The sequence below is a fragment of the Neovison vison genome, chromosome 8 (genome assembly GCF_020171115.1).
Source record: "Neovison vison isolate M4711 chromosome 8, ASM_NN_V1, whole genome shotgun sequence".
Classification (NCBI taxonomy): Eukaryota; Metazoa; Chordata; class Mammalia; order Carnivora; family Mustelidae; genus Neogale; species Neogale vison.
In genome coordinates this window covers 83476520-83501303 of record NC_058098.1, presented here as the reverse complement: position 1 = coordinate 83501303, position 24784 = coordinate 83476520, and the positions used below count along the sequence as shown (strand labels likewise).

At 35.7% G+C, this 24784-nt stretch overlaps 1 protein-coding gene across 6 annotated transcripts in view; it reads left to right on the top strand.

The window, feature by feature from the left end:
• Positions 1–24784, top strand: part of USP34 (ubiquitin specific peptidase 34) — a 250840-nt gene that overhangs the window by 94578 nt on the left and 131478 nt on the right. For 5 of the 6 annotated variants that reach the window (XM_044264036.1, XM_044264037.1, XM_044264039.1 and 2 more), the window contains 8 exons: positions 1204–1285; positions 1371–1463; positions 18250–18375; positions 18543–18672; positions 19338–19373; positions 19701–19831; positions 20123–20733; positions 23290–23504. In XM_044264036.1, coding sequence (XP_044119971.1) covers positions 1204–1285; positions 1371–1463; positions 18250–18375; positions 18543–18672; positions 19338–19373; positions 19701–19831; positions 20123–20733; positions 23290–23504 — 1424 coding nt within the window. The remainder of the gene's footprint in view (positions 1–1203; positions 1286–1370; positions 1464–18249; positions 18376–18542; positions 18673–19337; positions 19374–19700; positions 19832–20122; positions 20734–23289; positions 23505–24784) is intronic. The other variant, XM_044264038.1, reaches the window with a different exon arrangement.

The following is a 24784-nucleotide window of genomic DNA, read 5'->3' as shown; positions in this document are numbered from 1 at the left end:
GTGTGTGTTTGTTATCTTGATGGTAGTGATGAATTCATAGATGTATACCAAAGCTTAAATTCATCAAACTGTATACTTTAAGTGTCTAGTATATTATAGGTCATATATATCTCAAAGGTGTAAACGATAATTAACTGATAAATTCACACTACCTTATTGGTAAAACTAATAAAATAGGTTAGCACCTATGTCAATGAGTTATTAATTCTAAAAGAGAATTGGTAGCTCTTCTTAAAAAATGAAGGGTAATCTAAAACTGTTGTAAGATGTTTACTTTTTGAAATGAAGAATGAAATGTTGGTAAATGTAACTAAGGTGTTCTGCATCATCAGTTGATCTGTTTAGGGATCACTTAATCACCTTAATCACTTTATTAATATCAGGCAGGGACTTTCAGTTTGGCTTTGAGAGAATTTTCTTCTTTTAACCCTCTCGGTAACCTATTTTTCTGGTGTTTTCTTACTGTAGAGGGCATATTTGGAAACCTTCCCTGAATGATGGAAGTGCCTACTGTGGAAATTAAAAAGTGGGAAGGCATAGTCTTCCTCACTAGAGTGAGAAAATATGTTGCTTTTTGTTATACTTGGTATTTTCACCTGTGTACTCCTTCTCCTTCCAGATTTGTCTTTGCTTGTTTGTAAATTCAGGCAATATTACCATTTCTTTTAGGGTTTGTTTGTTTTTTTTAAAGATATTTTTATTTTAGAGAGCACAAGCAGAAAGGATGGAGGCAGAGGGAGAGGGAGACAGAATCTCAGGCAGATTCTATGTGAAGCGTGGAGCCCAACCCAGGATTCAGTCCCATGACCCTGAGGTCATGACCCCAGCCAAAGCCAGGAGTCAGATACCAACCCACTGCGTAGGCTACACAGGCACCATTCTTTTAATTATTCTTTGTGGTACTCTAACCAGTTAATTGTCTGTGGTCACTTCTTTGTAATTTGTTTGTGGTCACACTTCAAGTTTGGGGTCACATTTAAGGAGAACCTGGCTGGCTTAGACAGTGGAGCATGTAGCATGTGACTCTTGATCTCAAGAGTCATGAGTTCAAGCTCCACATTTGGCATGGAGCCTACTTAATAAATAAATAAACTCACCTTCAAAAACCATTAAGGTTTTCAACTGAATCTGCCTTTTTGGCTTGGGAAAAAATGATATTAATAATTTTTTAATGTGTTAACTAATTTTATTATTTGATTTTAGGTCCATTGCAAAAGAACTTGCAGACTGGCTTATAAGCAACAATGTGGTAGAGCATATATTTGGACCAAATTTACATATTGAGGTTTGTGGACAGTTACATGACTTCTCTGCCCTATTAAGAGAAGAATACTTTAGAAAATTAGCTATAATAAGTTTTTCTTTTCCAGATTATCAAACAGTGCCAGGTGATTTTGAACTTCTTGGCAGCAGAAGGGAGATTGAGTACTCAGCATATTGATTGCATTTGGGCTGCAGCTCAGGTAATATTACCAGCTCACATTTATTAAGTTCTTCCTTATGATTTGTTCTAAGTGTTTAATTCCCTTATGAGGTAAGTTCTCCTATCCTAAATTTATAACTAAAGAAACTGAGACATAGAGAAAGTTGGGCATGGAATCTCTAAAGTCTGGCTTGAGAGTCTAGGTCTTACTATATTACTGGTAGAATTGAAAGAAATGAAGTCAGTCAGTTGGACTTTCTACATAAAACCATCTTGGTTTATTAAGAGACATTTACCTGTTTTTTTGTTGATATAGTAAATCTTTCTCTCCTGGATATTGTATTGGTATTTTTCTTTCCTGTTACAGTTTTCTTTAGTTTTTTGAATAAACATATATCTACATGGTTCAAAATCCAGAAAATAAATATAGAAGTGTATGTTATGTATTTTCCCCCCTCCTGTCCCTGTTTCCCAGGAATACCATTCTTCTAAGGTGCGTCATAGATTTTCTACATAAATAGCTAACTGTAAGCTTTTTTCTTGTCATTCTCTTTTCTTTTTCTTTTGGTCCTCTTTATTACAAATGTTGCATACTAGGTGGACTTGGGTTGTTTTTTTTTCCCACTTTATTTATCGTCTTTATTACAAATGTTGCATACTAAATGGACTTGGGTTTTTTTTTTTTTCACTTTATTTATCGTCAAGATTACTGCATATCAGTATCTGAAACACCAATTTTTTAAAGAGGGCATAGTGTTTCAGTACTTGCTTGTATGATAATTTAATTAACCCAATTCCTATTCATAGGCATTATTTTTTTCCCCAATCTTTTCTGTTATAAATCTTTTTCCCCGAATCTTTTCTGTTATAAATCTTTTCTGTGCTAAAGTAAGTTCTAATATGTTCATTTCATCCATGTGCAAAAGATTTGTCTTTTAAGGAGAATTGTTAGGTTAAAGCATCTGTTTGGTTTACTTGGGGTACCTAATGGTGTGATAATGCCTATTTTCCCTCATCTTCCTTAGTACATTGTGTCCTTACACTTCTTGATATTTGCTAAACTGATGGTTGAAATGTGTATTTTAAATTTGCATTCTGTTTATGTGAATCACATTGCAAATCTTGTGTTTAAGAGCCATTCTTGTTTCCTTTACTGGATATTCTTTGTCATCTATCAGAGATTTTACTTGTTCATTTTGTAGGAGACCTTTATATATCAGTGAAATTGGACTTGTGTCTGTGTTAAGAATTAGGACTATTTTCTGCTTTGATGTTGTCATTTGGTTAAGGTGGTTTTGGTGTTCAGTTTCAAGTTTGTGGTTTCAAACTTGTGGTTGAATTATTTTTATGTCCTGTGGATTTTGTCTTAAGGTGTGCAATATCTTTTCTACTCCAAAGGGGTTTTTTTTGTTTGTGTGTTTGTGTGTTTGTTTGTTTTTAAGGTTTTTATTTATTTGACAGAGAGAACAAGTAGCAGAGCGACAGGCAGAGGCAGAGGGACAGGGAGAAGCAGGCTCTCCACTAAGCAGGGAGCCTGACCTGGAGCTTGATTCCACATGACCTGAGCAGAAAACAGCTGCTTAACTAACTGAGCCACCCAGACACCCCTTTTCCACTCCAGAGTCCTAAAAAGTTCTCCTTTAGTTCCTTTATGTTTCAAATTTTATATTTTAGTTTTTTTTTTTTTTTAAAGATTTTATTTAAGAGAGAGAGAGAGTGTGTCAGCAGGGGTGAGGATGGTGAAGATGGGCAGAGGGTGAGAAAACAGTAGCCTCCCCTCTGAGCAGAGAGCCCGACATGGGGTTCCATTCTAGGACTCTGGGATCATGCATGACCTGAGCCAAAGGCAGATGCTTAACTGACTGAGCCACCCAGATGCCCCTGTATTTTAGTCTTTGAGCCATTTGGAATTACTCTTGGTACAAGGTGTCGTTTATCTAACTTTTTACCTCATTTTTTGTTAATGTAGTTGTCCCCGTTCCACTTGTTCAGTAATTCTTCTTTTCCTTATTGAAATGAGATACCAGTTTATTTTGACTAGGTCAGTTTCTGGAGTCTTTAGACTGTCATGATCTGTATACCAGGGATTGGTAAACTTTTGGCTTGGTAAACAAGGCTTTTGGGTCGGCCACTTCATTTTGTAAATATTTTTTGCAACATAACCTTGTACTTTCTTTGGTGTATTGCTTGTGGCTACTTCCATACTACAGTGGCAGAGTATAGTACTTACCTATATAATACTTACCACTTTAAATCCTGAAATAATTGACTGTCTGGTCCCTCAAGAAAACATTTGCTGATCGTGGGTTTAACTTATGTCTTTACTTTTTTTTTTTTTTTTTTTGAGTATTCCTATCTGACAGGGCTGGCTCTTTTTAAAAATATATTTTTACATTTTTTTTTTTAAAGATTTTATTTATTTATTTGAGAGAGAGACAGTGAGAGAGAGCATGAGTGAGGAGAAGGTCAGAGGGAGAAGCAGACTCCCCGTGGAGCTGGGAGCCCAATGTGGGACTCCATCCCGGGACTCCGGGATCATGACCTGAGCCGAAGGCAGTCGTCCAACCAACTGAGCCACCCAGGCGTCCCTATTTTTACATATTTTTAAAAAAATATTTTTAAAGAATTTCTCTGGAAATGCCTGGGTGTCTCAGTCAGTTAAGCATCTGCCTTCAGCTCAGGTCATGGTCCCAGAGTCCGGGGATTGAGTTCTGCATTGAGCTCCCCACTCAGCGGGGAGCTGCTTCTCCTTCTGCTCTGACTGCAGCTCTTCTAGTGCTCTCTTGCTCTCTCCGACAAATAAAATCTTTTTAAGAAATTTTTTCTTCACTTCTTTTAATGTAAATTTTAGCATTGACTTATTCTTTAAAAATATTATAATTTTAATTGTCATAATGATGAATTTGAAGTCTTTCTATCCAAAGCTTAACACTGTTTCTTTTGTATCTTTCAAAATTTTAAAGTTCCTTGTACATATGTTTTATTTTATATTAAGCTTATTCTTAGGAATTTAAGTTATTATTGCTATAATAATAGGCATTTCTCCCATTATACTTTGTCTATTATATTTCTCTTCTATTATGGTTGATTACTGCATATATTCATAAACTTTTTATACGAACAGTTTCAAATTTTTTTTTTAAGATTTTATTTATTTATTTGACAGACACAGATCACAAGTAGGCAGAGAGGCAGGCAGAGAGAGGAGGAAGCAGGCCCCTTGCTGAGCAGAGAACCCGATGTGGGGCTCAATCTCAGGACCTGGGATCATAACTTGAGCTGAAGGCAGAGGCTTTAACCCATTGTTTAAGCCACCCAGGTGCCCCAGTTTCAAATTTTTGATAATGATTTTGTGTCTTGGGGCGCCTGAGTGGCTCAGCTGGTTAGGCATCTTCCTTCCGCTCAGGTCATGATCCCCGGGTCCTGGGATCGAGCCCCACATCAGGTTCCCTGCTCAGAGGGGAGTCTGCTTTTATACCTCTCTTTCTCCTCAATGTTCCCCTTGCTCTTGTGCTCTCTCACTCTCTCTGTCAAATAAATAACACTTGGGATTGTGTGTCCCAAGACCTTATGTCTTAAGATTGGTTGTGGTGATTTTTCAATACCTTTTTTTACTTTCCGTATTTAATATTATATATTTATACATCACTGTCATTTGAGTAAGTTAAAGAAGCACTTTCTGTTTCAGAACAAAGGGAAATTTTAAAAAAAGTTTACACATTTTAGTAGATTTAAAGTTTTTATTTTGTTCAGAGCAAGACTAGGACAATAGTCCTAGGAGAATAATGATAAATGTATCATTACAGAATAAATGGCTAGAAATAGTAGAGAATTCTTTATTGAAACTTTATCAAATTGATAACTTATAGTATGGCCTGTTAAAGGTTTTAGCATTTTGCCCTAGCAAGAATTTGAAGCAATTTAGTAAGGGAATAATTAAAAATTGTGGCATAATCTGTGAGACAGTTTGAAAAAACTTAAACTATTTATAAAAGATTAACTATATAAAATAAGTATATTTTAAGGGTTAATTTAATTGGGTCTTTCTGTGGTTTGTTACTTACCACTTCTGAATCTACTACAAATTTAGAATAATCAGGAATTTTTACATTTTGAGTTTGTTTTTTTTTTAAAATTTGAGCACTGGGGGTTAGGGAAGGAAAAAATGAAACAAGGGAGACAAACCATAAGAGACTCTTAATCTCACAAAACAAACTGAGGGATGGGGGGTGGGGATATGATGGCTGGGTGATGGATATTGAGGAGGGTACGTGCTATGGTGAGTGCTGTGAAATAGGTAAGCCTGATGATGCACAGACCTATACCCCTGGGGCAAATAATACATTATGTGTTAATAAAAAAAATTTGAGCACCAAGTAAAATTAATTTCAAAGCATCGGGGTTGCTTAGTTTCTTACAGTCTTACCTTTGTCTTTTTTCCTCCGATGTGGAGTAAGTTTTTGAGGTCAGTTCGCTCATCTGAGATACATACATCCATTTGCACAATATATACACACACACACAGTTTCCTCATGGTAATTGCATTGTCTGCTGCTCTTTTCATTGTATCAGAATTCTTGTATTGGAATCCAAGGAGATGACAAATGGATTTGAAATTGATAGAAAAATTATTCATACATATTTGAAAAATGCTGATCTTTGTAATTAAATGTAAGTTCAAATAATGTAATAGCATTTTCATTTATTGGATAATTCCCATTATGTTTAGTAATGCATTATATTGACCAGAGTGTGCAGTAACATCTGGGAAGAAATACAGCAGTTCATTTTCTGGTAATTTATTCTGTAAATACATGTACATAAGGATGTTCACTACAGCATTGACCATGCTAGCAGAAAAGGAATGTCACTGTAAGACTACTTTAATAAATTTTGGGAAATTCATTTAATAGTATCCTTTGTAGCCACGAGAAGGACCAAAGGTGCTGTTTTATGTTCATGTGGAACAATATGTAAGAAAGAGTTTTACTAAGCACTGCATAGGTAATAGATCTTTTATTGATCTAAAATTGATCTTTTATTGATGCAGTATATTCTTGCAACATGTATTTAAACTGTTATAAAAAGAGGATGCACATGTATGTCTATAACATATACATGCAGTTTGTGCTTATGAATGCATGGAGCTATTTTGAAAAACACACAAGAAATTTTAATAGGTTTATTTGTGGGTATATGATCTAGGATAGATGGAAGACTTCCTTTTCATTGTCTATGTTTATGTAAACTTTGAAACTTTTACATTTATTAGTTTTTCAGTAAATACAGAGACTAGTATATAAAGTTAATGTAAATATTTCGACATTTAAATGACTTTCCACCATTGAAATTTACCTATTCCAGTTTGACTTGGTTACCTTTATATTTGCCTCTACACACCCTTTCACGGTAAAATATTTTAGTCATAGGACATCAAAAAATCCCTTCAGAATCCTTGCACTATGCTGGATTATATTGTTAAATGCTTCAGATTTGAAGGATGCTTGTGTAAATGCATGTAAATTACTGATATAATATATTTTTTTAAGATTTTATTTATTTATTTGACAGATCACAAGTAGGCAGAGAGACAGGCAGAGAGACCGGGGTGGTGGTGGGGGAAGCAGGCTCCCTGCTGTGAGCAGAGGCCCCGATGCGGGTCTCAATCCCAGGACCCTGAGATCATGAGCTGAGCTGAAAGCAGAGGCTTAACCCACTGAGCCACCCAGGCGCCCCTGATATAATAATTTTATCTTAATATGGAGCTAAGTTATTTGGGGTCGATCTTTGTATCAATGACAAAAGTCAGATTCTCTAGGATTTAGTAGGATTTGAATGTCATCTGATTCAGATGTGATTTATACACATAATTGTCAGATTCTTAAAAGGATTAGTGTTGACTAATTTTGGAAGCACTGACCTATACTCTAATGCTTATTAGCTTCTGCATGTGTACTTGTATACACATTTAGATTACTGCTTTGTGAGACATTACATACTACTAGTATGTGAAGTTATGACTGCTTGAGTTAGAATCTGGGCACTGTAATATCCTTCTCTGTTACATCTTAGAGATTGAATTCTTGCTTCCTGCCTTAAGAGTTCTTAACATGAGCTGTGTTCTTTTTATGTGTTGTTGGGTGTCTTCATGTATGCCTTTGTGATCCATTCATATTTAGGAAAGATGACAAGGTAAGTGGCCTGGGTATTGTTGACTGTTGTGAAATATTTTTGTATTAGAGGTCTCTCAAGTGGGACTCCTGTTTGGAAACATTTTCTAGGGTAGTAATGGTAAAACAACTTGTACTTTTCTCATTAAAGTCACTAGTAGGCTTTCTGCCTGTGCGACTTCTAAAAGAGAGTAAAAAGGGATACCAGTATCTGTGGTTAAAAGCTATGGTTTCATGTCTTTTTTACCCAAGGGAGAGCCCTGGCGGCTGGGTAGAATAAATAAGTTGGGTGTTCCTGTTTTTCTGACTGATGGCTGACAAATACAATTATTCAGAGTATCCAGGGAAAATCCTTTGTTTTTATTTCCATATCTCCTGCTGTCCATCAGATCTAAGTCTCTTGAGTCTGGTATCTTCCCCAGTTACAGTGGGAAGGTTGACTTACTCCTCTGCAGCTCACTCACAAAGTACTCTGAGCTACATCCTTCTCCACTTGTACGTTTTAAAATGCATTCCTTTCATTTTAGTCTTTCAGAAGTTTGTTGAAATCTAGTATCTATTCCTAATTTTCATTTTCTTTGTGGGTTTGTTTCTTTTTATTCTAAAATACAGTGATTGATTCTCTTCTATAGAAGATGAGGGAATTCTCATTATTTATCTTTTCTCATTTTCTGCTTCCCTGTTTTTACTGTATTTGTATTTTATCAAATTATATGTTTTAAATTCTACACTAGAACCGTAATTTCTACACAGTTGTTTAGTGCTAATTTTGTATTTAGGTCTATAACTCACCACCAGTCCTTTTTCCTCATTTCTGTTTCTTTCATTCCAGAATTAATGGATATTTATTCATGTGGATTTCATTGAGTAGCTTTTGTTTTCCTAAAGAGAAATTTGTGAATGTTCTATTATGGGTTACTATATACTTGAGATATCTGTTTTCTTTGTATTTGAAGTGTTTGAATGATGGATACTAAAGCCACTCTTATTTCCCCTCAAAACTTTGTAGTAGACATGATTAGTAGTTTGAAGATTGGGATGATGCCTTTTAACACTTACATTTACTTTTTCTCTTATTTTCTTCATTAATTCTTTTATTGTGATACAAATATATGTTAACATAAAATTTACCATTTTAACCATTAGTAACTATACAGTTCAATGCCATAAATACATTCAGTGTAGTGTATACGTCTCCAAAGTCTGTATCAAAAACTTTGACACTATGTGCAACAAAAACTCTATACTCATTAAACAATAACTGTTAATTTTTCCCTCCTACAAGCTCTTGGTTTCCTCTGTTCTACATCTGTCTATATGAATATGCCTCTTCTGGGTATTTCAGTTAAGTAGAATCATAAAATATTTGTCTGACTTGTTATACACAGGGCTTTTGGAGGTTATCCCTGTTACCACCTATATAAAAATTTTCTTTTTATGGCCAAATAGTCCATGGCTTATATATACCGCCTTTAGTGTATTCATTCCTTTCTTTCTTATTTTCTTTCTTTATTTCCTTCCTTCTTTTCCTTCCTTCCTTCCTTCCTATTTTTTTATTTGAGAGAGAAAGAGAAAGAGCGTGGGGAGGGACAGAGGGAGAGAATCTCAAAGCAGCTCAGCCCCACAACCCATGCACTCATGACCAGAGCTGAAACCAAGAGTCAGATGCTCAACTGATCAAACCACTTAAGCACTGTAAGGGCCTACTTAGCCAGAGTGACTCCATCTCGGTTAAACAGCCATTTTGTTGTTTGTGTAGTAAAACTTAAATTGACCCCCCACTCACTCCCCCCCCCTACCCGCCCATCCAGGAACTTAGAAGCAAGTCTGGGAAACCAGTAAAATATGGTCAGCCAGCCCAAACAAAAGGACGGTTCAGGTCAAGTGGAGATAATAGAGCGCAAATGCAAGGATGAGTTAGGCCAGGTGGAGACATCCAATCAGTAAAGCACACATATTATCTCCCTAACCACCAAAGAATGTAAACCCCGCCTTTTGGGTGCCAATTCTGCCCAGAGTGATAGGCTAGTTCAAAACAGCTACTACAGGGTAAATTGTAATTCAATTGGCCACCAGCATGTGACCTAATATGACTATGCAACTTTCTCTGTGTGTTACAGTCTCATTGGCCACCTGTATGTGGCCAGGCTCAACCACATAGCCTTTGCTCTATAAAAGGTAGTCTGTGAGGCTGGGAGTGGTTGCTCTCTCCATAAGAGACGGGCCCAGCCGGTTGGTTTGATTCTCGATGCCTGCGCGAAATAAAGATTTGCTTGACCTTCACTTTGTATCAGTCTCGCTCCTTTGATAACACAACCCAACAGGCACCCCTAGTGTTTTTGGTTTTGTATGTGGTTTGTGTTTTGTTTTGTTTTGTTTTAACCCCTAGTGTTTTCATTTCTACATTCTAATTACTCTTGTTTTTTTGCAGGCTTCACAGCTTTCTTTTTGAAGATTGTTTTGGCTTTTAGAACTCCTTGCAATTCCCTATGAATTTGAGGATTGGCTTTTCCATTCTCCATTTTCCAGAAAGGCCCTTAGAAGTTTGAAGGGATTGTATTGCATCTATAGATCTCTTTGGGGTAGTATTAACATATTAACCGTGTTAAGTCTTCCTATCCATGAACATGGATGTCTTCCCATTTATTGAACCCTTAATTTCCTTGAGCAGTGTTTTGTAGTTTTCAGTATACAAGTATTTCACATCCTTTTTTTTTTTTTTAAAGATTTTATTTATTTGAGAGAAAGAGAATATGAGTGGGGGTAGGAACAAAGGGAGAGGGAGAGAGGCAGACTCCTTGCTGAGCATGGAGCCCAACATAGGGCTCAATCCTGAGGATCATGCCTTGAGCGGTAGTCAGATGCTTAACCAACTGAGCCACTCAGGCACCCCTCACCTCTTGTTAGATTAATTTTTAAGTACAGTTAATCCTTGAATAACACAGGTTTGGTGCTCGCTTCGGCAGCACATATACTGAATAACACAGGTTTGAACTCCCTAGGTCCACATACATACAGATTTTTTTTAGAAGTACAGTATAATACTGTAAGTATATTTTCTCAACAATTTTCTTAACATTTCCTTTATTATAAGAGTATGGTATATATTATATATAAACAAATTTGTGTTAACTTTTTATGTTATAGGTATTCTGCTTTAGATTATTGATTTATATTTTGTTTATATGATTTTATATGATTTATATTCTTTATATTTATATAAATATGTGTATATTTATATTCTTAACAGTCAGTAGTAGGCTGTGTTAGTTATGTTTTTGGAAGTCAGGGTTATATCCAGTTTTTTGACTGCACAGGAGATCTGTGCTTCAAACCTCTGTGTTGAAGTTGTATTTTATTCTTACTCTTTATTCTTATTCTTACTGTATTTTAGTCTTCGTATGCTATTGTAAATGGAATAGCTATCTAAAATTCCTTGTCAGGTAATTAATTGTGGATATATGGAAACATACCTGAATTTTGTTGATCTATACTCTTACACTGTCTACTTGATTTTTAGCTCTACTAGCTTTTCTCTATATAGGATTGTGTCATTTTTGATCAGTTTTACATCTTTTCTAATTTGGGTCCATTAAATGTTTTGTGAGGGGGTGGAGTCCAATAACTATGGCTAGAATTTCAGTATAGTGTTGAATAACAATGATAAATATGAGCATTCTTATCTTGTTCCTCATCCTAGGGGGAAATCAGTTATTTATCATAGGGTATGCTGTTAGTTGTGGGGTTTTCATAAATATCCTTTATCACGTTAAGGAGTTTACCCTCTATTCTTAGTGTTCCAAGAGTTTCTATTACGAAAGTGTGTTGGATTTTGTCACATTGTTTTTCTGCATCAATTAAGATGCCCATGTGGCTTTTTTCCATTGATTAATACAGTTTAGAGTAATTCTCCTTTTGAACACACTTGCATTCCTGGGATAAGTCTTACTTGGTCATAGTGAATAATCCTTTTGGTATGATCTTGGATTTGATTTGCTAATAGTTGCTGGAGAACTCTTTGCCATTTATAAGATACTGCCTAGTAATTTTCTATTCTTTTTTTTTTTTAAAGATTTTATTTATTTATTTGACACAGAGAGAGAGATCACAGGTAGGCAGAGAGGCAGGCAGAGAGAGAGAGAGGCAGAAGCAGGTCCCTGCTGATCAGAGAGCCCAATGCAGGGCTTGATCTCAGGACCCTGAGATCATGACCTAGGCCGAAGGCAGAGGCTTAATTAACCCACTGAGCCACCCAGGTGCCCCATAATTTTCTGTTCTTATGAAGACTTGGGCCTCATAGAATGAGTTAAGAAGTATTTACTTCTGTTCAGTTTTTTGGGGAGGATTTGAGAAGGATTGGTGTTAATTTTTTTATTAAAAAATTTGTTAGAATTCCCCAGGTAAGCCTTGCATTTTAGTACTTTGTTGAGAGGTTTTTGATTACCGATTCAATCTCTTATTATAGGTCTGTTGGCCTTTCTTTCTTGAGTCAATGTAGTTAGTTTGGAAAGAATTTGTCCCTATCTTCTAGGTTACCTGATTTTTTTGGTGTACTGTTGTTTGTAGCATTCTGTTAATTTTTTTTTTAATCTGTAAGTTTGATAGTAATATCTCACTTGCATTTCTGATTTATGTCTTTGCACTCTTTCTTTCAGGCTAACTAAATGTTTATCTTTTAGAAGAACCAGCTATTGGTTTTGTTAATTTTCTCAGTTGTTTTTCTAATCTGTATTTTATTTATGTGTCAGTGCTCTGATCTGTTCTTTGAGCTTTGGGTTATTTTTTTTTTTTTTAAAGATTATATTTATTTAATAGACAGAGATCACAAGTAGGCAGAGAGGCAGGCAGAGAGAGGAAGGGAAGCAGGCTCCTGCTGAGCAGAGCGCCTGACATGGGGCTCAGTGCCAGGACCCTGGGATCATGACCTGAGCCGAAGGCAGAGGCTTTAACCCACTGAGCCACCCAGGCACCCTAAGCTTTGAGTTATAAAGTGTGTTTATAATTGTTATATCTCCTTGTTGTATGGAGCATTTTGTTAATAATTATATCACTCTGTTAATCTTTTTTTAAAAAAAGACTTAACTGTAAAAGGAAACCACATTAGTTTTACCCTCTAAACCATTTTTAAGTTCTAATAATGACTAGAACCATATTGTTGTATAACAGATCTTTAAAGCTTTCTCATCTTCCAAAACTGTACTCCTTGGGTAATAGAGGGGCACCTGGCTGGCAAAGCATGCAACTCTTGATCTTGGGGTTAGGAGTTTGAGCACCACGTTGGGCATAGAGTTTACTTAAAAATTAAGCAAAGAAAACAAAAAAAAACAAAAAAAAAAAAAACAAAAAAAACAAAAACGTAAGTTACTGAACAACGACAGCAATTCCCCTGTTCCCCTTACTCAGAGCTACTGATGGCCACCATTCTACTTTTTGTATTGTTTTGACTATTCTATATATTTCTCATTCATGGAATCCTATAGTATTTGTCCTGCTGTGACTGGCTTATCTCACTCAGCATAATGTCCGCATGGTTCATCTATGTTGTAGCGGGTGACAGGATTTCCACCCTTGAAAGGTTGAATATAATAGTATATATATGCTGTAGTATATATATGCCACAGTCATTTGTCAATGGACATTTACTTTGCTTTCATCTTTGTTGTAAATAATGGTCCAATGAATATAGGTATTGCAAGTATCTCTTTGAAACTACACTTTTATTTACTTAATTTATGTCTATATGTATGCAATCTCTATACCTCCTTGTGGGGCTCGAATTCACAACCTAAGATTAGTAGTTGTATCCTCTTCTGACTGAACCTGCCAGGAACCCCTGAAATCTTGCCTTTTTTTTTTTTTTTAAAGATTTTAATTATTTATTTGACAGAGATCACAAGTAGGCAGAGAGGCAAGCAGAGAGAGGGGGGAAGCAGGCTCCCTGCTGAGCAGAGAGCCCAATATGGGGCTCTATCCCAGGACCCTGAGATAATGACCTGAGCCAAAGGCAGAGGCTTAACCCACTGAGTCACCCAGGGGCCCCTGAAATCCTGCTTTTAATTCTTTTGGTTATATACCCAGAAATGGGTTTATTAGGTAATGTAAGTCTCTCTTTTTCTAGTAGACTTTTAAAATTTTAAAGTCTACCTTACTTGAATTTAGTATAGTGAGCCCAGCTCTCTTTTGCTTATTATTTGCACAGAATATCTTTTTAATCCTTTAACTTTTAGCCTGTTTGTTGTGTTTTGGATATACTTTGAGTCTCTTGTAGAACACATAGAGTTGTATCATGTTTTTAGAATACTTTCTACCAATCTCTGTCTTTGATTGCAGAGTTTAAGCCATTTGTGTGTGTGTGTGTGTAAAATTTTGTTTTCAGAGAGACTGTGCATGCATGAATTGGGGGAGGGGCAGAGGGAGAGGGACAAGCAGATTCTGTGTTAAGCACATAGCTTGATATGGGGCTTGATCTCACAACCCTGAGATCATGACCTGAGACAACATCAAGATTGGATGCCTAACCGACTGAGCCACCCAGGTACTCCTAAAACATTTATATTTAAAGTAATTCCTCAAAGAGTGATTTACTTCTGCCATTTTCCTATTTCTTTTGTATATGTCTTACAGTGTTTTTGTCTGTCATTTCTATTATGGCCTTTTATTTTTGTTTGTAGTTTGGATTTCCTTTCTCATTTCTTTTTTCCGTATATTCTATACATAATTTGTGCTTAACACGGAAATTACATTAAACATCTCAAGACTTACTGTCTAATTTAAATTTGTCAACTTAAATAGTATGCAAAAATTATACTCCTGTATAGCTCCTTCTCATTTTTGTTATTCATACAACAGATTTCAGCTTAATATATTGTGTTCCCAGTTATGTAGATTAATAGTAATTCTTGGGGTGCCTGGTTGGCTCAGTCTTTAAGCGTTAACCTTCAGCTCAGGTCCTGATGGTCCTGGAATCGAGCCAACCTCTCTGCTCAGTGGGAGGCCTGCTTCCCCCTCTGCCACTCCCCCTGCTTGTGTTCCCTCTCTTGCTATGTCTATCTCTGTCAAATAAAAAAAAAAACTTTGAAAAAATAATAATTCTTTTGCCTTTGTGAAATCATATAGCAGATAAAAGGTGGAGTTACAAATGAAAACGATGCTAGCTTTTAATTGTCTATGTATTTATCAGAGGTCTTTAGTCACAGTCTCGCTTCTTTTCATTTCATTCTGAAGGACTTCCTTTAGCATTTCTGGCAGGGCAGGTCTAGTTGTAGTGAATTCCTTTAGCTTTTATTTATCTGGGAATGTATTAATTCCTTCCTCATAGAGTTTTTCCTGTTACACAATTCTCAATGGAAAGTTTTTTTTCTTTCAGTCTTGAGTAGATCATCGTATTTCCTCTGGTTCCCAAGGTTTTTGTTTTTGTTTTGTTTTTAAAAGATTTTATATATTTATTTTTATTTTATTTATTTATTTATTTATTTTTCACTGAGAGCACAAGCACAGGGAGCAGCAGGCTCCCCACTGAGCAAGGAGCCCAGTGTGGGACTCGATCCCAGGATCCCAAGGTTTTTGATTAGAAATTGGCTGATACTCTTACTGAAGATCCCTTGTGGGTTGCTTGTTTTCAGGATTATTTTACCGTTTTTGGCTGTTAAAGGTTTGATTATAATAAGATTGGTCATAGGGCTCCTTGAGTTTATCCTACTTGGATTTGTAGATTCATGTATTCCAAAGTTGAAAGTTTTCAGCCATTTTTTCTTCATCTTTACTTTATATACCTTTCTCTTCTGGGATTCCTATGAGTGTGTCGGTAGGTTTGATGGTTCCCACAAGTCCCTTAGAATCCATTTTCTTTTCTCTTCTTTCTTTCTTTCGTTTTTTTTTTTTTTTTGTTAAGATTTTATTTATTTATTTGATAGACAGAGATCACAAGTAGGCAGAGAGGCAGGCAGAGAGAGAGGAGGAAGCAGGCTCCCGGCTGAGCAGAGAGCCCAATGTGGGGCTCAATCCCAGGACCCTGGGATCATGACCTGAGTGGAAGGCAGAGGCTTTAACCCACTGAGCCACCCAGGCACCCCATTTGCTTTTCTTTATTGTTTCTTTCCTGTTCCTTAAACTCAGTAATTTCAGTTTCCATAATTTCAAGTTTGCTCTTTTCTTCTGCTTATTCAGATATGCTGCTGAGCCTTACCTAGTGTATTTTCATTTCAGTTCTTTTACTTCTCAGCTTCTGATTTCTTATAGCTCCTTTTTAGAATTTGTTTTTTGATGATTGTCTCATTTTGGTCAGGCACTGTTTTCATATGTTTGTCCTTTTCTTCCTTTAAGTCTTATATCATTTTTTTAAAGATTTTATTTATTTATAAAATCTTTAAAAGATCACAAGTAGGCGGAGAGGCAGGCAGAGAGGAGGAAGCATGCTCCCTGCTGAGCAGAGCCTGATGTGGGGCTTGATCCTAGGACTCTGGGATCATGACGTGAGCTGAAAGCAGAGGCTTTAACCCACTGAGCCACCCAGGCACCCCTAAGTCTTGGAGCATCTTTAAGATAACTGTTTTATGATTGTTGAGAGAGCCTGATAAATGGGCTTTCTTAGGTATATATCCATTGATTTATTTTTCATTTAAGTGGGCCACACTTTACTGTTTCTTCTTATACATTGTTGTGTGTATGTTTTAATTGGGTTGAAATAATGGCAGCCTGACTCTGTCTTCTTATCAATCAAAGGTAGCAGTCTGTGGTTGAAACGGAGAAATTTTGGACACATTTATTAGGAGGACAAGATTATTATTTTTTTCAAGTTGTAATTTAAAATCCAGTTAGTTAACATACAGTGTAATATTAGTTTCAGGTGTACAATTTAGTGATTTAACACTTCCATACACTACCTGGCGCTCATCACAAGCACTGTCCTTAATCCCCATCAACTATTTAACCCACCCCCCCATCTGCCACCCAGGTGCCCCTGAAGTGGTATAATTTAAAAAAATTTTAATTTTTTATTTTCTGAATTTGCTTTCATGCTGTACAACTCTAAAAGAGCTTTATATTTTTATAGGATTATAGGATTACATAATTATCTCTCAAGGGTTTTGTTACTTAAAAACAGCAAGGTATTTGATTATGGAAATTCTTTGTATTGATCGAAGTGATAGCAAGTCAGAAATTTATTCCATATTGTGTATTTGTTACATTCTAATTAGGAAGAGTTTAATAGTTACCTGTTTGCAAAAAGCAAAGGTATAAACTGTTCGTATAATCTGTGATGTTAATCAGTGCTGTATTAAAACTAACATTCTTAGTTACGACTTATAAAAACAATAAATTGTAATTGATAATTTCCTTTATCTCAAATGATGTAAATAGTTTATAAAAAGTCACTGAACATGGAGGAATTTCTCCAAAGTTATTTTATTACTTTTATTTCATCTTCTGTTTCAAATTTCAGTTGTGCATATTTACCCTAATAGGGGATATAGCAGAAGAGATTTCATATGATTTATGCCTGAAAAATACAGAAGTCAGTGTTTTAGAATAGAAAAATGTACATTTTCTGTTACGAGTTTTTATGCATAGGAGAGAAGTTGGATACCTCAGGTTTTTACTTTTGGAAGCCTCAGTTTGGTAATTACTAAACTATTCGTTTATTGTATCTTGATTTCATGGTTTGTAGCTTCATGACTACAAAAGACATTTACATCTCGTTGTAATATTTAATAGTCACATCTTTGTAAATGTTTTACTTTCCCTCATATTTGTTACTCTAATTAGTATAAGAAAGGAGACTGTTTCTAGGTTTATTACTATGTAGACCTTTATTTTTTTTTTTGTTTTTTTTTCCAATTTATTTATTTTCAGAAAAACAGTATTCATTATTTTTTCACTACACCCAGTGCTCCATGCAAGCTGTGCCCTTTATAATACCCACCACCTGGACCCCAACCTCCCACCCCCCCCCCCCACTTCAAACCCCTCAGATTGTTTTCAGAGTCCATAGTCTCTCATGGTTCACCTCCCCTTCCAATTTACCCAAAAGCACATACCCTCCCCAATGTCCATAACCCTACCCCCCTTCTCCCAACCCCCCTCCCCCCAGCAACCCACAGTTTGTTTCGTGAGATTAAGAGTCACTTATGGTTTGTGTAGACCTTTATTTTAAGGGAGTTACTATTGCGTACCTTAGTAAAATGAACATGTTATACGGATACTTCATAACCATTAATATGAGAAATGTACAGTTAAAATAATGCTTTGGTTTTCTCTTATAATTGGAATTTATTTTATTTGTAACTGCTTATGTTTTAATATACTATTTAACTTGTTTTTACTTTAATGATATATAAATTTAATTGGAATCTTCTTTATACTTGGATTCCAGAAACTTTTTATTGTGGGCTTCCCTCTTGTGGTTGGAAAAGGAATCTTGTGGTTGTTTGAATAAGATAAAGTTATGCTTTTTTTTTTTAAGTTATGCTTAAGTGGAATTTTACTTTCACATCTTATGTACTGCCATTTATGACAGTTGGTAATTAGCATTTTCCCAACATATTAAAAAATAAATTACTGTTCCAGCTACTTTCTTTTTAACTGTAGAACTTTTGGCATCAGGTTATTGATGTAATGTAATTGTTTTTGATTATTGTCTCTACTTTTATTTTCTAGTTGAAACATTGTAGTCGGTATATACATGACTTATTTCCTTCACTCATCAAGAATTTGGATCCAGTACCACTTAGACATCTCCTTAATTTGGTTTCAGCTCTTGAGCCAAGTGTTCATACTGAGCAGGTAAGATGTTCAAACCATGATGTCAGGTTTGTTTTTTTTTTTTTTAAGTGAAAGTTATTTGCCATTCAGGTAACTTAATTTGTAGGTTATTACTAGCATTTCATTTAGGCAAAAGGCTATTAAATTTGTTATGAAATGTTAATTTCAACCTCTTTTTTTTTTTCAAGACATTGTACTTGGCATCGATGTTAATTAAAGCATTATGGAATAATGCACTAGCAGCTAAGGCTCAGCTGTCTAAACAGAGTTCTTTTGCATCTTTATTAAATACTAATCTTCCCATTGGAAATAAGAAAGGTCAGTAAACTGTAATGTATTTTTTTTTAAGTCAGTCTTTTAAACTTTATCATTCTAATTTGAAGTAGTTTCTGTTCAGTATTAACTTCAAAATAAATTTGAGATGGGAGCTATAGTATTTGTGAAAGGGTTAATAAATTGGGGTTAGCTAATTTTCTGGTTTACCTTTCAAGTAAAGAACAGTAATGAAGTTGCAGTAGTTATTAGAATTTTCTCTCATTAGTGTTTTTCCCTTGGGCTGGGGGTAGGCAACTATTTCATAACAGCTTTGGAGCTTTTGGTTAGAAAATAAACAACATGCTTTGTTTTAGAAATAATTTTGAGAGGAGAATATGGTGGTGCAATATCTCTGTGTGTTTCCTAATTCAAAAGTTGTCTATCACTTGTTTTATGTGTGGTTTTATATGTGTAACTTCATAGGGCTTTCAAAAACCTTACCAACTTTGCCCCATTTTTTGTCTCCTGGCATCATATACTAGGCTTTTCTTAGGATTTTCTAGCCAGACACCCACAACTATTACTAAAGGTGTTAGGGACGTCAATTATTTCAGGTTTCTCTGCCTGTACCTTATTGATAATGCAGTAATAATAAGAGCAATTGATAATCCATTCCAAAGAAGCTCAGTCACTTAGAAAAACCCTCCTCTTTTTTCATTTTCCTTCAGAGGAAGAAGAGCTCAGAAGAGCAGCTCCATCACCTTGTAAGTTGAGCCTTAGAAATGCATGGCAAGATGACGTGTAGTTTAGATTTCATGATCATCTAGAGTTAATTTTATATATTTGTTTCAAAGCCATGAAATTTTTCTTGAGCAGATAGAAACCCTTAACTGGTTTTCGATCTTACTTTCAATCGAGGTCATGTTTATCCTCTTTAGAAATAATTGGCAAATGTTAATGATTTCCAGATTATATTTTTGGCTATTTAGAGTAAAGCTTTTGTAAATAAAAGAATCAAAAGATTATGTCATTATGCTAAATATATGTTAATACAAATTAGGAGTAAAAACAACAAAATCTATTTAATATAGGGTCACCTGCAGCTAGTCCTCAAAGCAGTGATAACAGTGATACCCATCAGAGTGGAGGCAGTGACATTGAAATGGATGAGCAACTTATTAATAGAACGAAACATGTGCAACAACGACTTTCAGACACAGAGGTATGAAAACAGTTTTCCTCCACTTTAACAAGATTTTTGGATTTTGGGGTTTCTGCCATGAATATCCTTTGAACTGGGAATATAAACATGATTCATGTTCAGGTCTTTCCTGTAAATAGTTATTATTGAGATTATTTAAATTTGTGTGTGTGTTTTTAATTATTTTTATATTGTTTAAAGGAATATGTCAAGATTGTGGCAGCCTTTTAAAAAGTACAGTGTGCTAATGTCAGTTACTTTTTTCTTGCTAGTTTAAAAATTTATTTAAATCTGCTTTTTTTCTCAATACAGGAATCCATGCAGGGAAGTTCTGATGAAACTGCCAACAGTGGTGAAGATGGAAGCAGTGGTCCTGGTAGCAGTAGTGGGCATAGTGATGGATCTAGCAATGAGGTGAATTCTAGCCATGCAAGCCAGTCAGCTGGGAGCCCTGGCAGTGAGGTACAGTCAGAAGACATTGCAGATATTGAAGCCCTTAAAGAAGAAGATGAAGACGATGATCATGGTCATAATCCTCCTAAAAGCAGTTGTGGTACAGATCTTCGGAACAGAAAGTTAGAAAATCAAACAGGCATTTGTTTAGGGGATTCCCAAGGCCCATCAGAAAGAAGTGGGACAAGCAATGGAACAGGAAAGGACCTGGTTTTTAACACTGAGTCAATGCCTTCAGTAGATAATCGTATACGAATGCTAGATGCCTGTTCACACTCTGAAGACCCAGAACATGATATTTCAGGGGAAATGAATGCTGCTCATATAGCACAAGCATCTCAGGAATCTTGTATTACCCGCACTGGGGACTTTCTTGGGGAGACTATTGGGAATGAATTATTTAATTGTCGGCAGTTTATTGGTCCACAGCATCACCACCACCACCACCACCATCATCACCACCATGATGGGTAAGTTTCCTCAAAAAATAGATTATATTGGAGCGCTTGGCTGGCTCAGTTGGTAGAGCATGTGACTCTTGATCTCAGCGTCGTGAGTTCAAGCCCCATGTTGGATGTAGCGATTGCCTTAAAAATACCACCCCCCCCACCCCCCCCCACGCCCCGGCCAAAAAAGAGCTTATTTCCTTTAGGGAAGCAGTTACTGCTTATATTCATTCAATTGTAATATATTCTAGATTGTGTTGATAGGAGTATAATGTAAATTCAAATGCATGCTACAAGCATGCAATTGTTAATTTGCTTCTGAGCACATTTTAAAAAGCAAAATGGAATAGGTGACATTAATTTTCATTATAAGTTTTATTTAAATCAGTAATTTCTAAAATCTCTCCACATGTAATCAGTGTAAAAACAAAGCTATTTTTCTTTTGTAATAAGGCTTCAGTATTCTGTGTATGTTTTACTTTTGCATCTCTGTTTAGACCAGCTACTTTTCGGTGTGTGCAGTGACCACATGTGGCTAGTGGCTATCATATTGGACAACATAGATCTAGATCTTTAGCTACATGTAAAACTCCTAAAAGCAAATAAAGCAGATAAAAGATTCCTTGCGGAAGCTTCCATTAAATTATGATAATAAAAAAGGAAATTTTACATACATCCTAATTTTAGGGTATTAGTAAGGACAAAGCCTCAGCATAAAGCTTTTTGATTGTATGTGAAATATACTTGTAATTAAAAGTAAGTGATTCTGTTACTAGATATTACAGATATTGGGCAGAGTACTTTGTCATTTTTTTCATCTATAAAATAGGAACAACAGTACTTACCTTTTGGGCTTCAGTGTAAATGTTTTATGGGCTAATGTGATTGGCACATAACAAGAGCTCAATAAATGTTAGCTACTATTTATTACTGTCATTATAAGTAGTAATATTTGAACTGATGATGATAAAATTAAGTATGTCGTTTATCAGGATGAGTTTTTTTAGACCTGATGATTTGCCAGGCTTTTCAGAAATTAGTATGCTTGTTTGGAAGAACTACATATATGTGTGTGTGTGCGTGTGTGTGTGTATGAAATAGAAAATAGACTAACAATGTATATATTACTACTTATTTTCTTTGCCATTATTTCTTATTACTAACCCATGTGAGTTAGATGCTGTCTCTCAACCCAAAATTGACATTTTGGGTCAGATAATTCTGTGTTTTGAATTTACAACAGTGTGAATGAATTGTAGGATGTTTAGCATCATCTCTAGTCTCTCTCTCTCTCTCTCTAGATGCCAGTAGCATCTCCCAAGTTGTAATAACCAAAAATATCTCTTAAAAATGTTTTCCAGTGTTCCCCCCTGGGGACCAGAATCACCTGTGATTGAGAACCAGTGGTTTATAGTCTGATATTATACATAAACAAAATACAAAGTTTTTCCCAGGACAACTCATAAGGAAGATAAGCAATTAGTTTGTAAAACTGAGGTGAAATGTATTCATTTTGGCACATTGCAGTTAAGTTTTCATACCCACAGCAGTTCCCTACTTCACAAGACCTGGAATGATTTAATTTTTCCATTTTAACACTATTCATATTCTTTGTGTATGGTACCACTTGTGAATCTCTAAATTAATCCTGACCTTTTCTTCTTTAATGTTATTTTTCATCTTTTTTGTTTGCCATCCTTAAAGTGCCCGGTATGGTATGTTTCATAAGTGAGTGCTGAGGTGCCTGGGTGGCTCAGTGAGTTGGGCATCCAACTCTTGACTTCAGCTTGGGTTATGATTTCAGAGTTGTGAGGATCAAGCCCGGTGTTGGGCTTTGGGCTCAGTGGGGAGTCTGCCGGAGATTCTCTCTCTCCCCTACTCTGCCCAGCCTTCTGCTTGCACACACATGTGCTCCCTCAAAGAAATCTGGGGCGGGGCGGGGTGTGGGGGAAGGCGAGGCTTAGTGCTTACGTACAAGCAGGGGGAGCAGTAGAGGGAGAGGGAGAAGCAGGCTCTCTGTTGAGCAGGGAGCCCAATGCAGGCCTTGATCCCAGAACCCGGGAATCATGTCCTGAGCCGAAGGCAGATGCTTAACCGCTGACCGAACCTGGTGCCCCAATAGGTGTTTCCTGTTTTAACAGGTGTTTGTATTGTATAAAATTCTCCTGGTTAATAACCACATTTAGATGGCAGCCTTACATTGAAGTATTTTCCTGGTAGTAATCTCATTCAATCCTATAGTTGTATGAATAAATATAAATAAATTTTAAGCTTTTACATTGTGATTTGAGTTGATGAAGTAATTATGTAATGGTGAGTTTACTGATCTTCTCTAAAGTATCTCTTTGAGTTTGTTTTAGTGAAGTGTGTTGATGGGTCAGCCAATATGTGGGTATACTGTATAACATACAGTTCTTACAAGTGTGGACTTTTAGTTTTCATAAAGCTCAGAATATTCCATATAGTTACAAAACAAATGTAGATTTGTTCTTGACTGTGATGTAACTTGTGCCTGAATAGTTTGAGAATTTTTGTGATTCCCAAAGTGTGTTTACCTTGGTCCTCTCCTCTGTGTTATAGGCATATGGTTGATGATATGTTAAGTGCAGATGATGTCAGTTGCAGTAGCTCCCAGGTCAGTGCAAAATCAGAAAAAAATATGGCTGATTTTGATGGTGAAGAATCTGGGTGTGAAGAGGAACTAGTTCAGATTAATTCACATGCAGAGCTAACATCTCATCTCCAACAACATCTTCCCAATTTAGCATCTATTTACCATGAACATCTTAGTCAAGGTAAGATTCTGTAGTAAGTAAAATATATTACTTGCTTTAAAACAGAGGAACAATTTATATTCTTAAAAGAACTCAACATTTAGTGTTATGATACTTAAATATTTTTCCAGAGAACTTTCATATGGTTAGTTTTTATTCCTAGGGAATGAAATTATTATGAATACTTCATCATGAGTATAAAGGTTGCATTTCCATCAAGAGATATTTAGCTAGGAAAGGGAATATATAATAATATATGTAAAATTATAACTATGATTTAGAAAATAAATGGCTGTATTAAGTGTATTTAGAAATTTTAAGAGCTAAATTGAGATTACACGAGGTCATGCATTGTATGAGTCCATTTATGTAAAAATGTCTAGCATGGTCAGATTTGTTGAGAATAGAAAGTGGATTAGTCGTTGCATGTGGCTAGGGAGGGTTGGGGGAAAATAAGAGGAGAGGTAACTGCTAAAGGGCAAGGTGTTCCATCTGAATTGATGGAGATGTTAAAAAAATGATCGTTCTAAGCACTTCACATCAACCTAAAAAAAGTAATAGGATATGACCATACTTGGAAGAATGGAGGTTAGAAGAGTTAATAATAGAAGGAGGAGGAGGAGAGGGAGACAAATTAAGAGGGAAATACAGTTTTAGAATTAGCAAATTAAAGGTCTAGCTTCCTGAAACTCAGAACGTTGTGTGTCAGTATACTTACAAAAAAAAAAAAAAAGTGGTATATACATTAAAATAATTAAAATAACGGTCCGACCTCATACTTTTTAAAGGTTTTTTTAAGGTACTATAAGCACTAGCTAACTTAGGAAATGGGTTTTGGGGTGTCAGTACATTACAGACCAAATAAACCTGATGGGTTAGGTTTATGCAAAGCACCATGATCAAATTTGGAGATACAACTTGTGGACTTTGGCAGCAATTTACTAATTTCAAATGTTACTTGTACATAATATAGGTAAGGGCACCTTGCCTTTTTTTTTTTAATTGTTATTGTGGTTTTTTGGAGAAATGAATAGGTTAAGATTAAGGTCATTTGAATTTTATATTATATTTGCTAAATTTTCACCATTCTGTTTTTATTGTTTTTTTCCTGTTATTTAGTATTATATGTGTATTTTAGTATATGAAGTTAGAAGTTGAGCAAAATTATTACGTAATAATATTAACGCTCTCCAAGTCTACGTGGTATTGCCGTGTATTTAATACTGCAAAGAACTGTTTCAATAGAGTAAAATAATTCACTTTAAAAATGGGCGGGAGGTGGCTGGGGGGGTTAGTCAGTT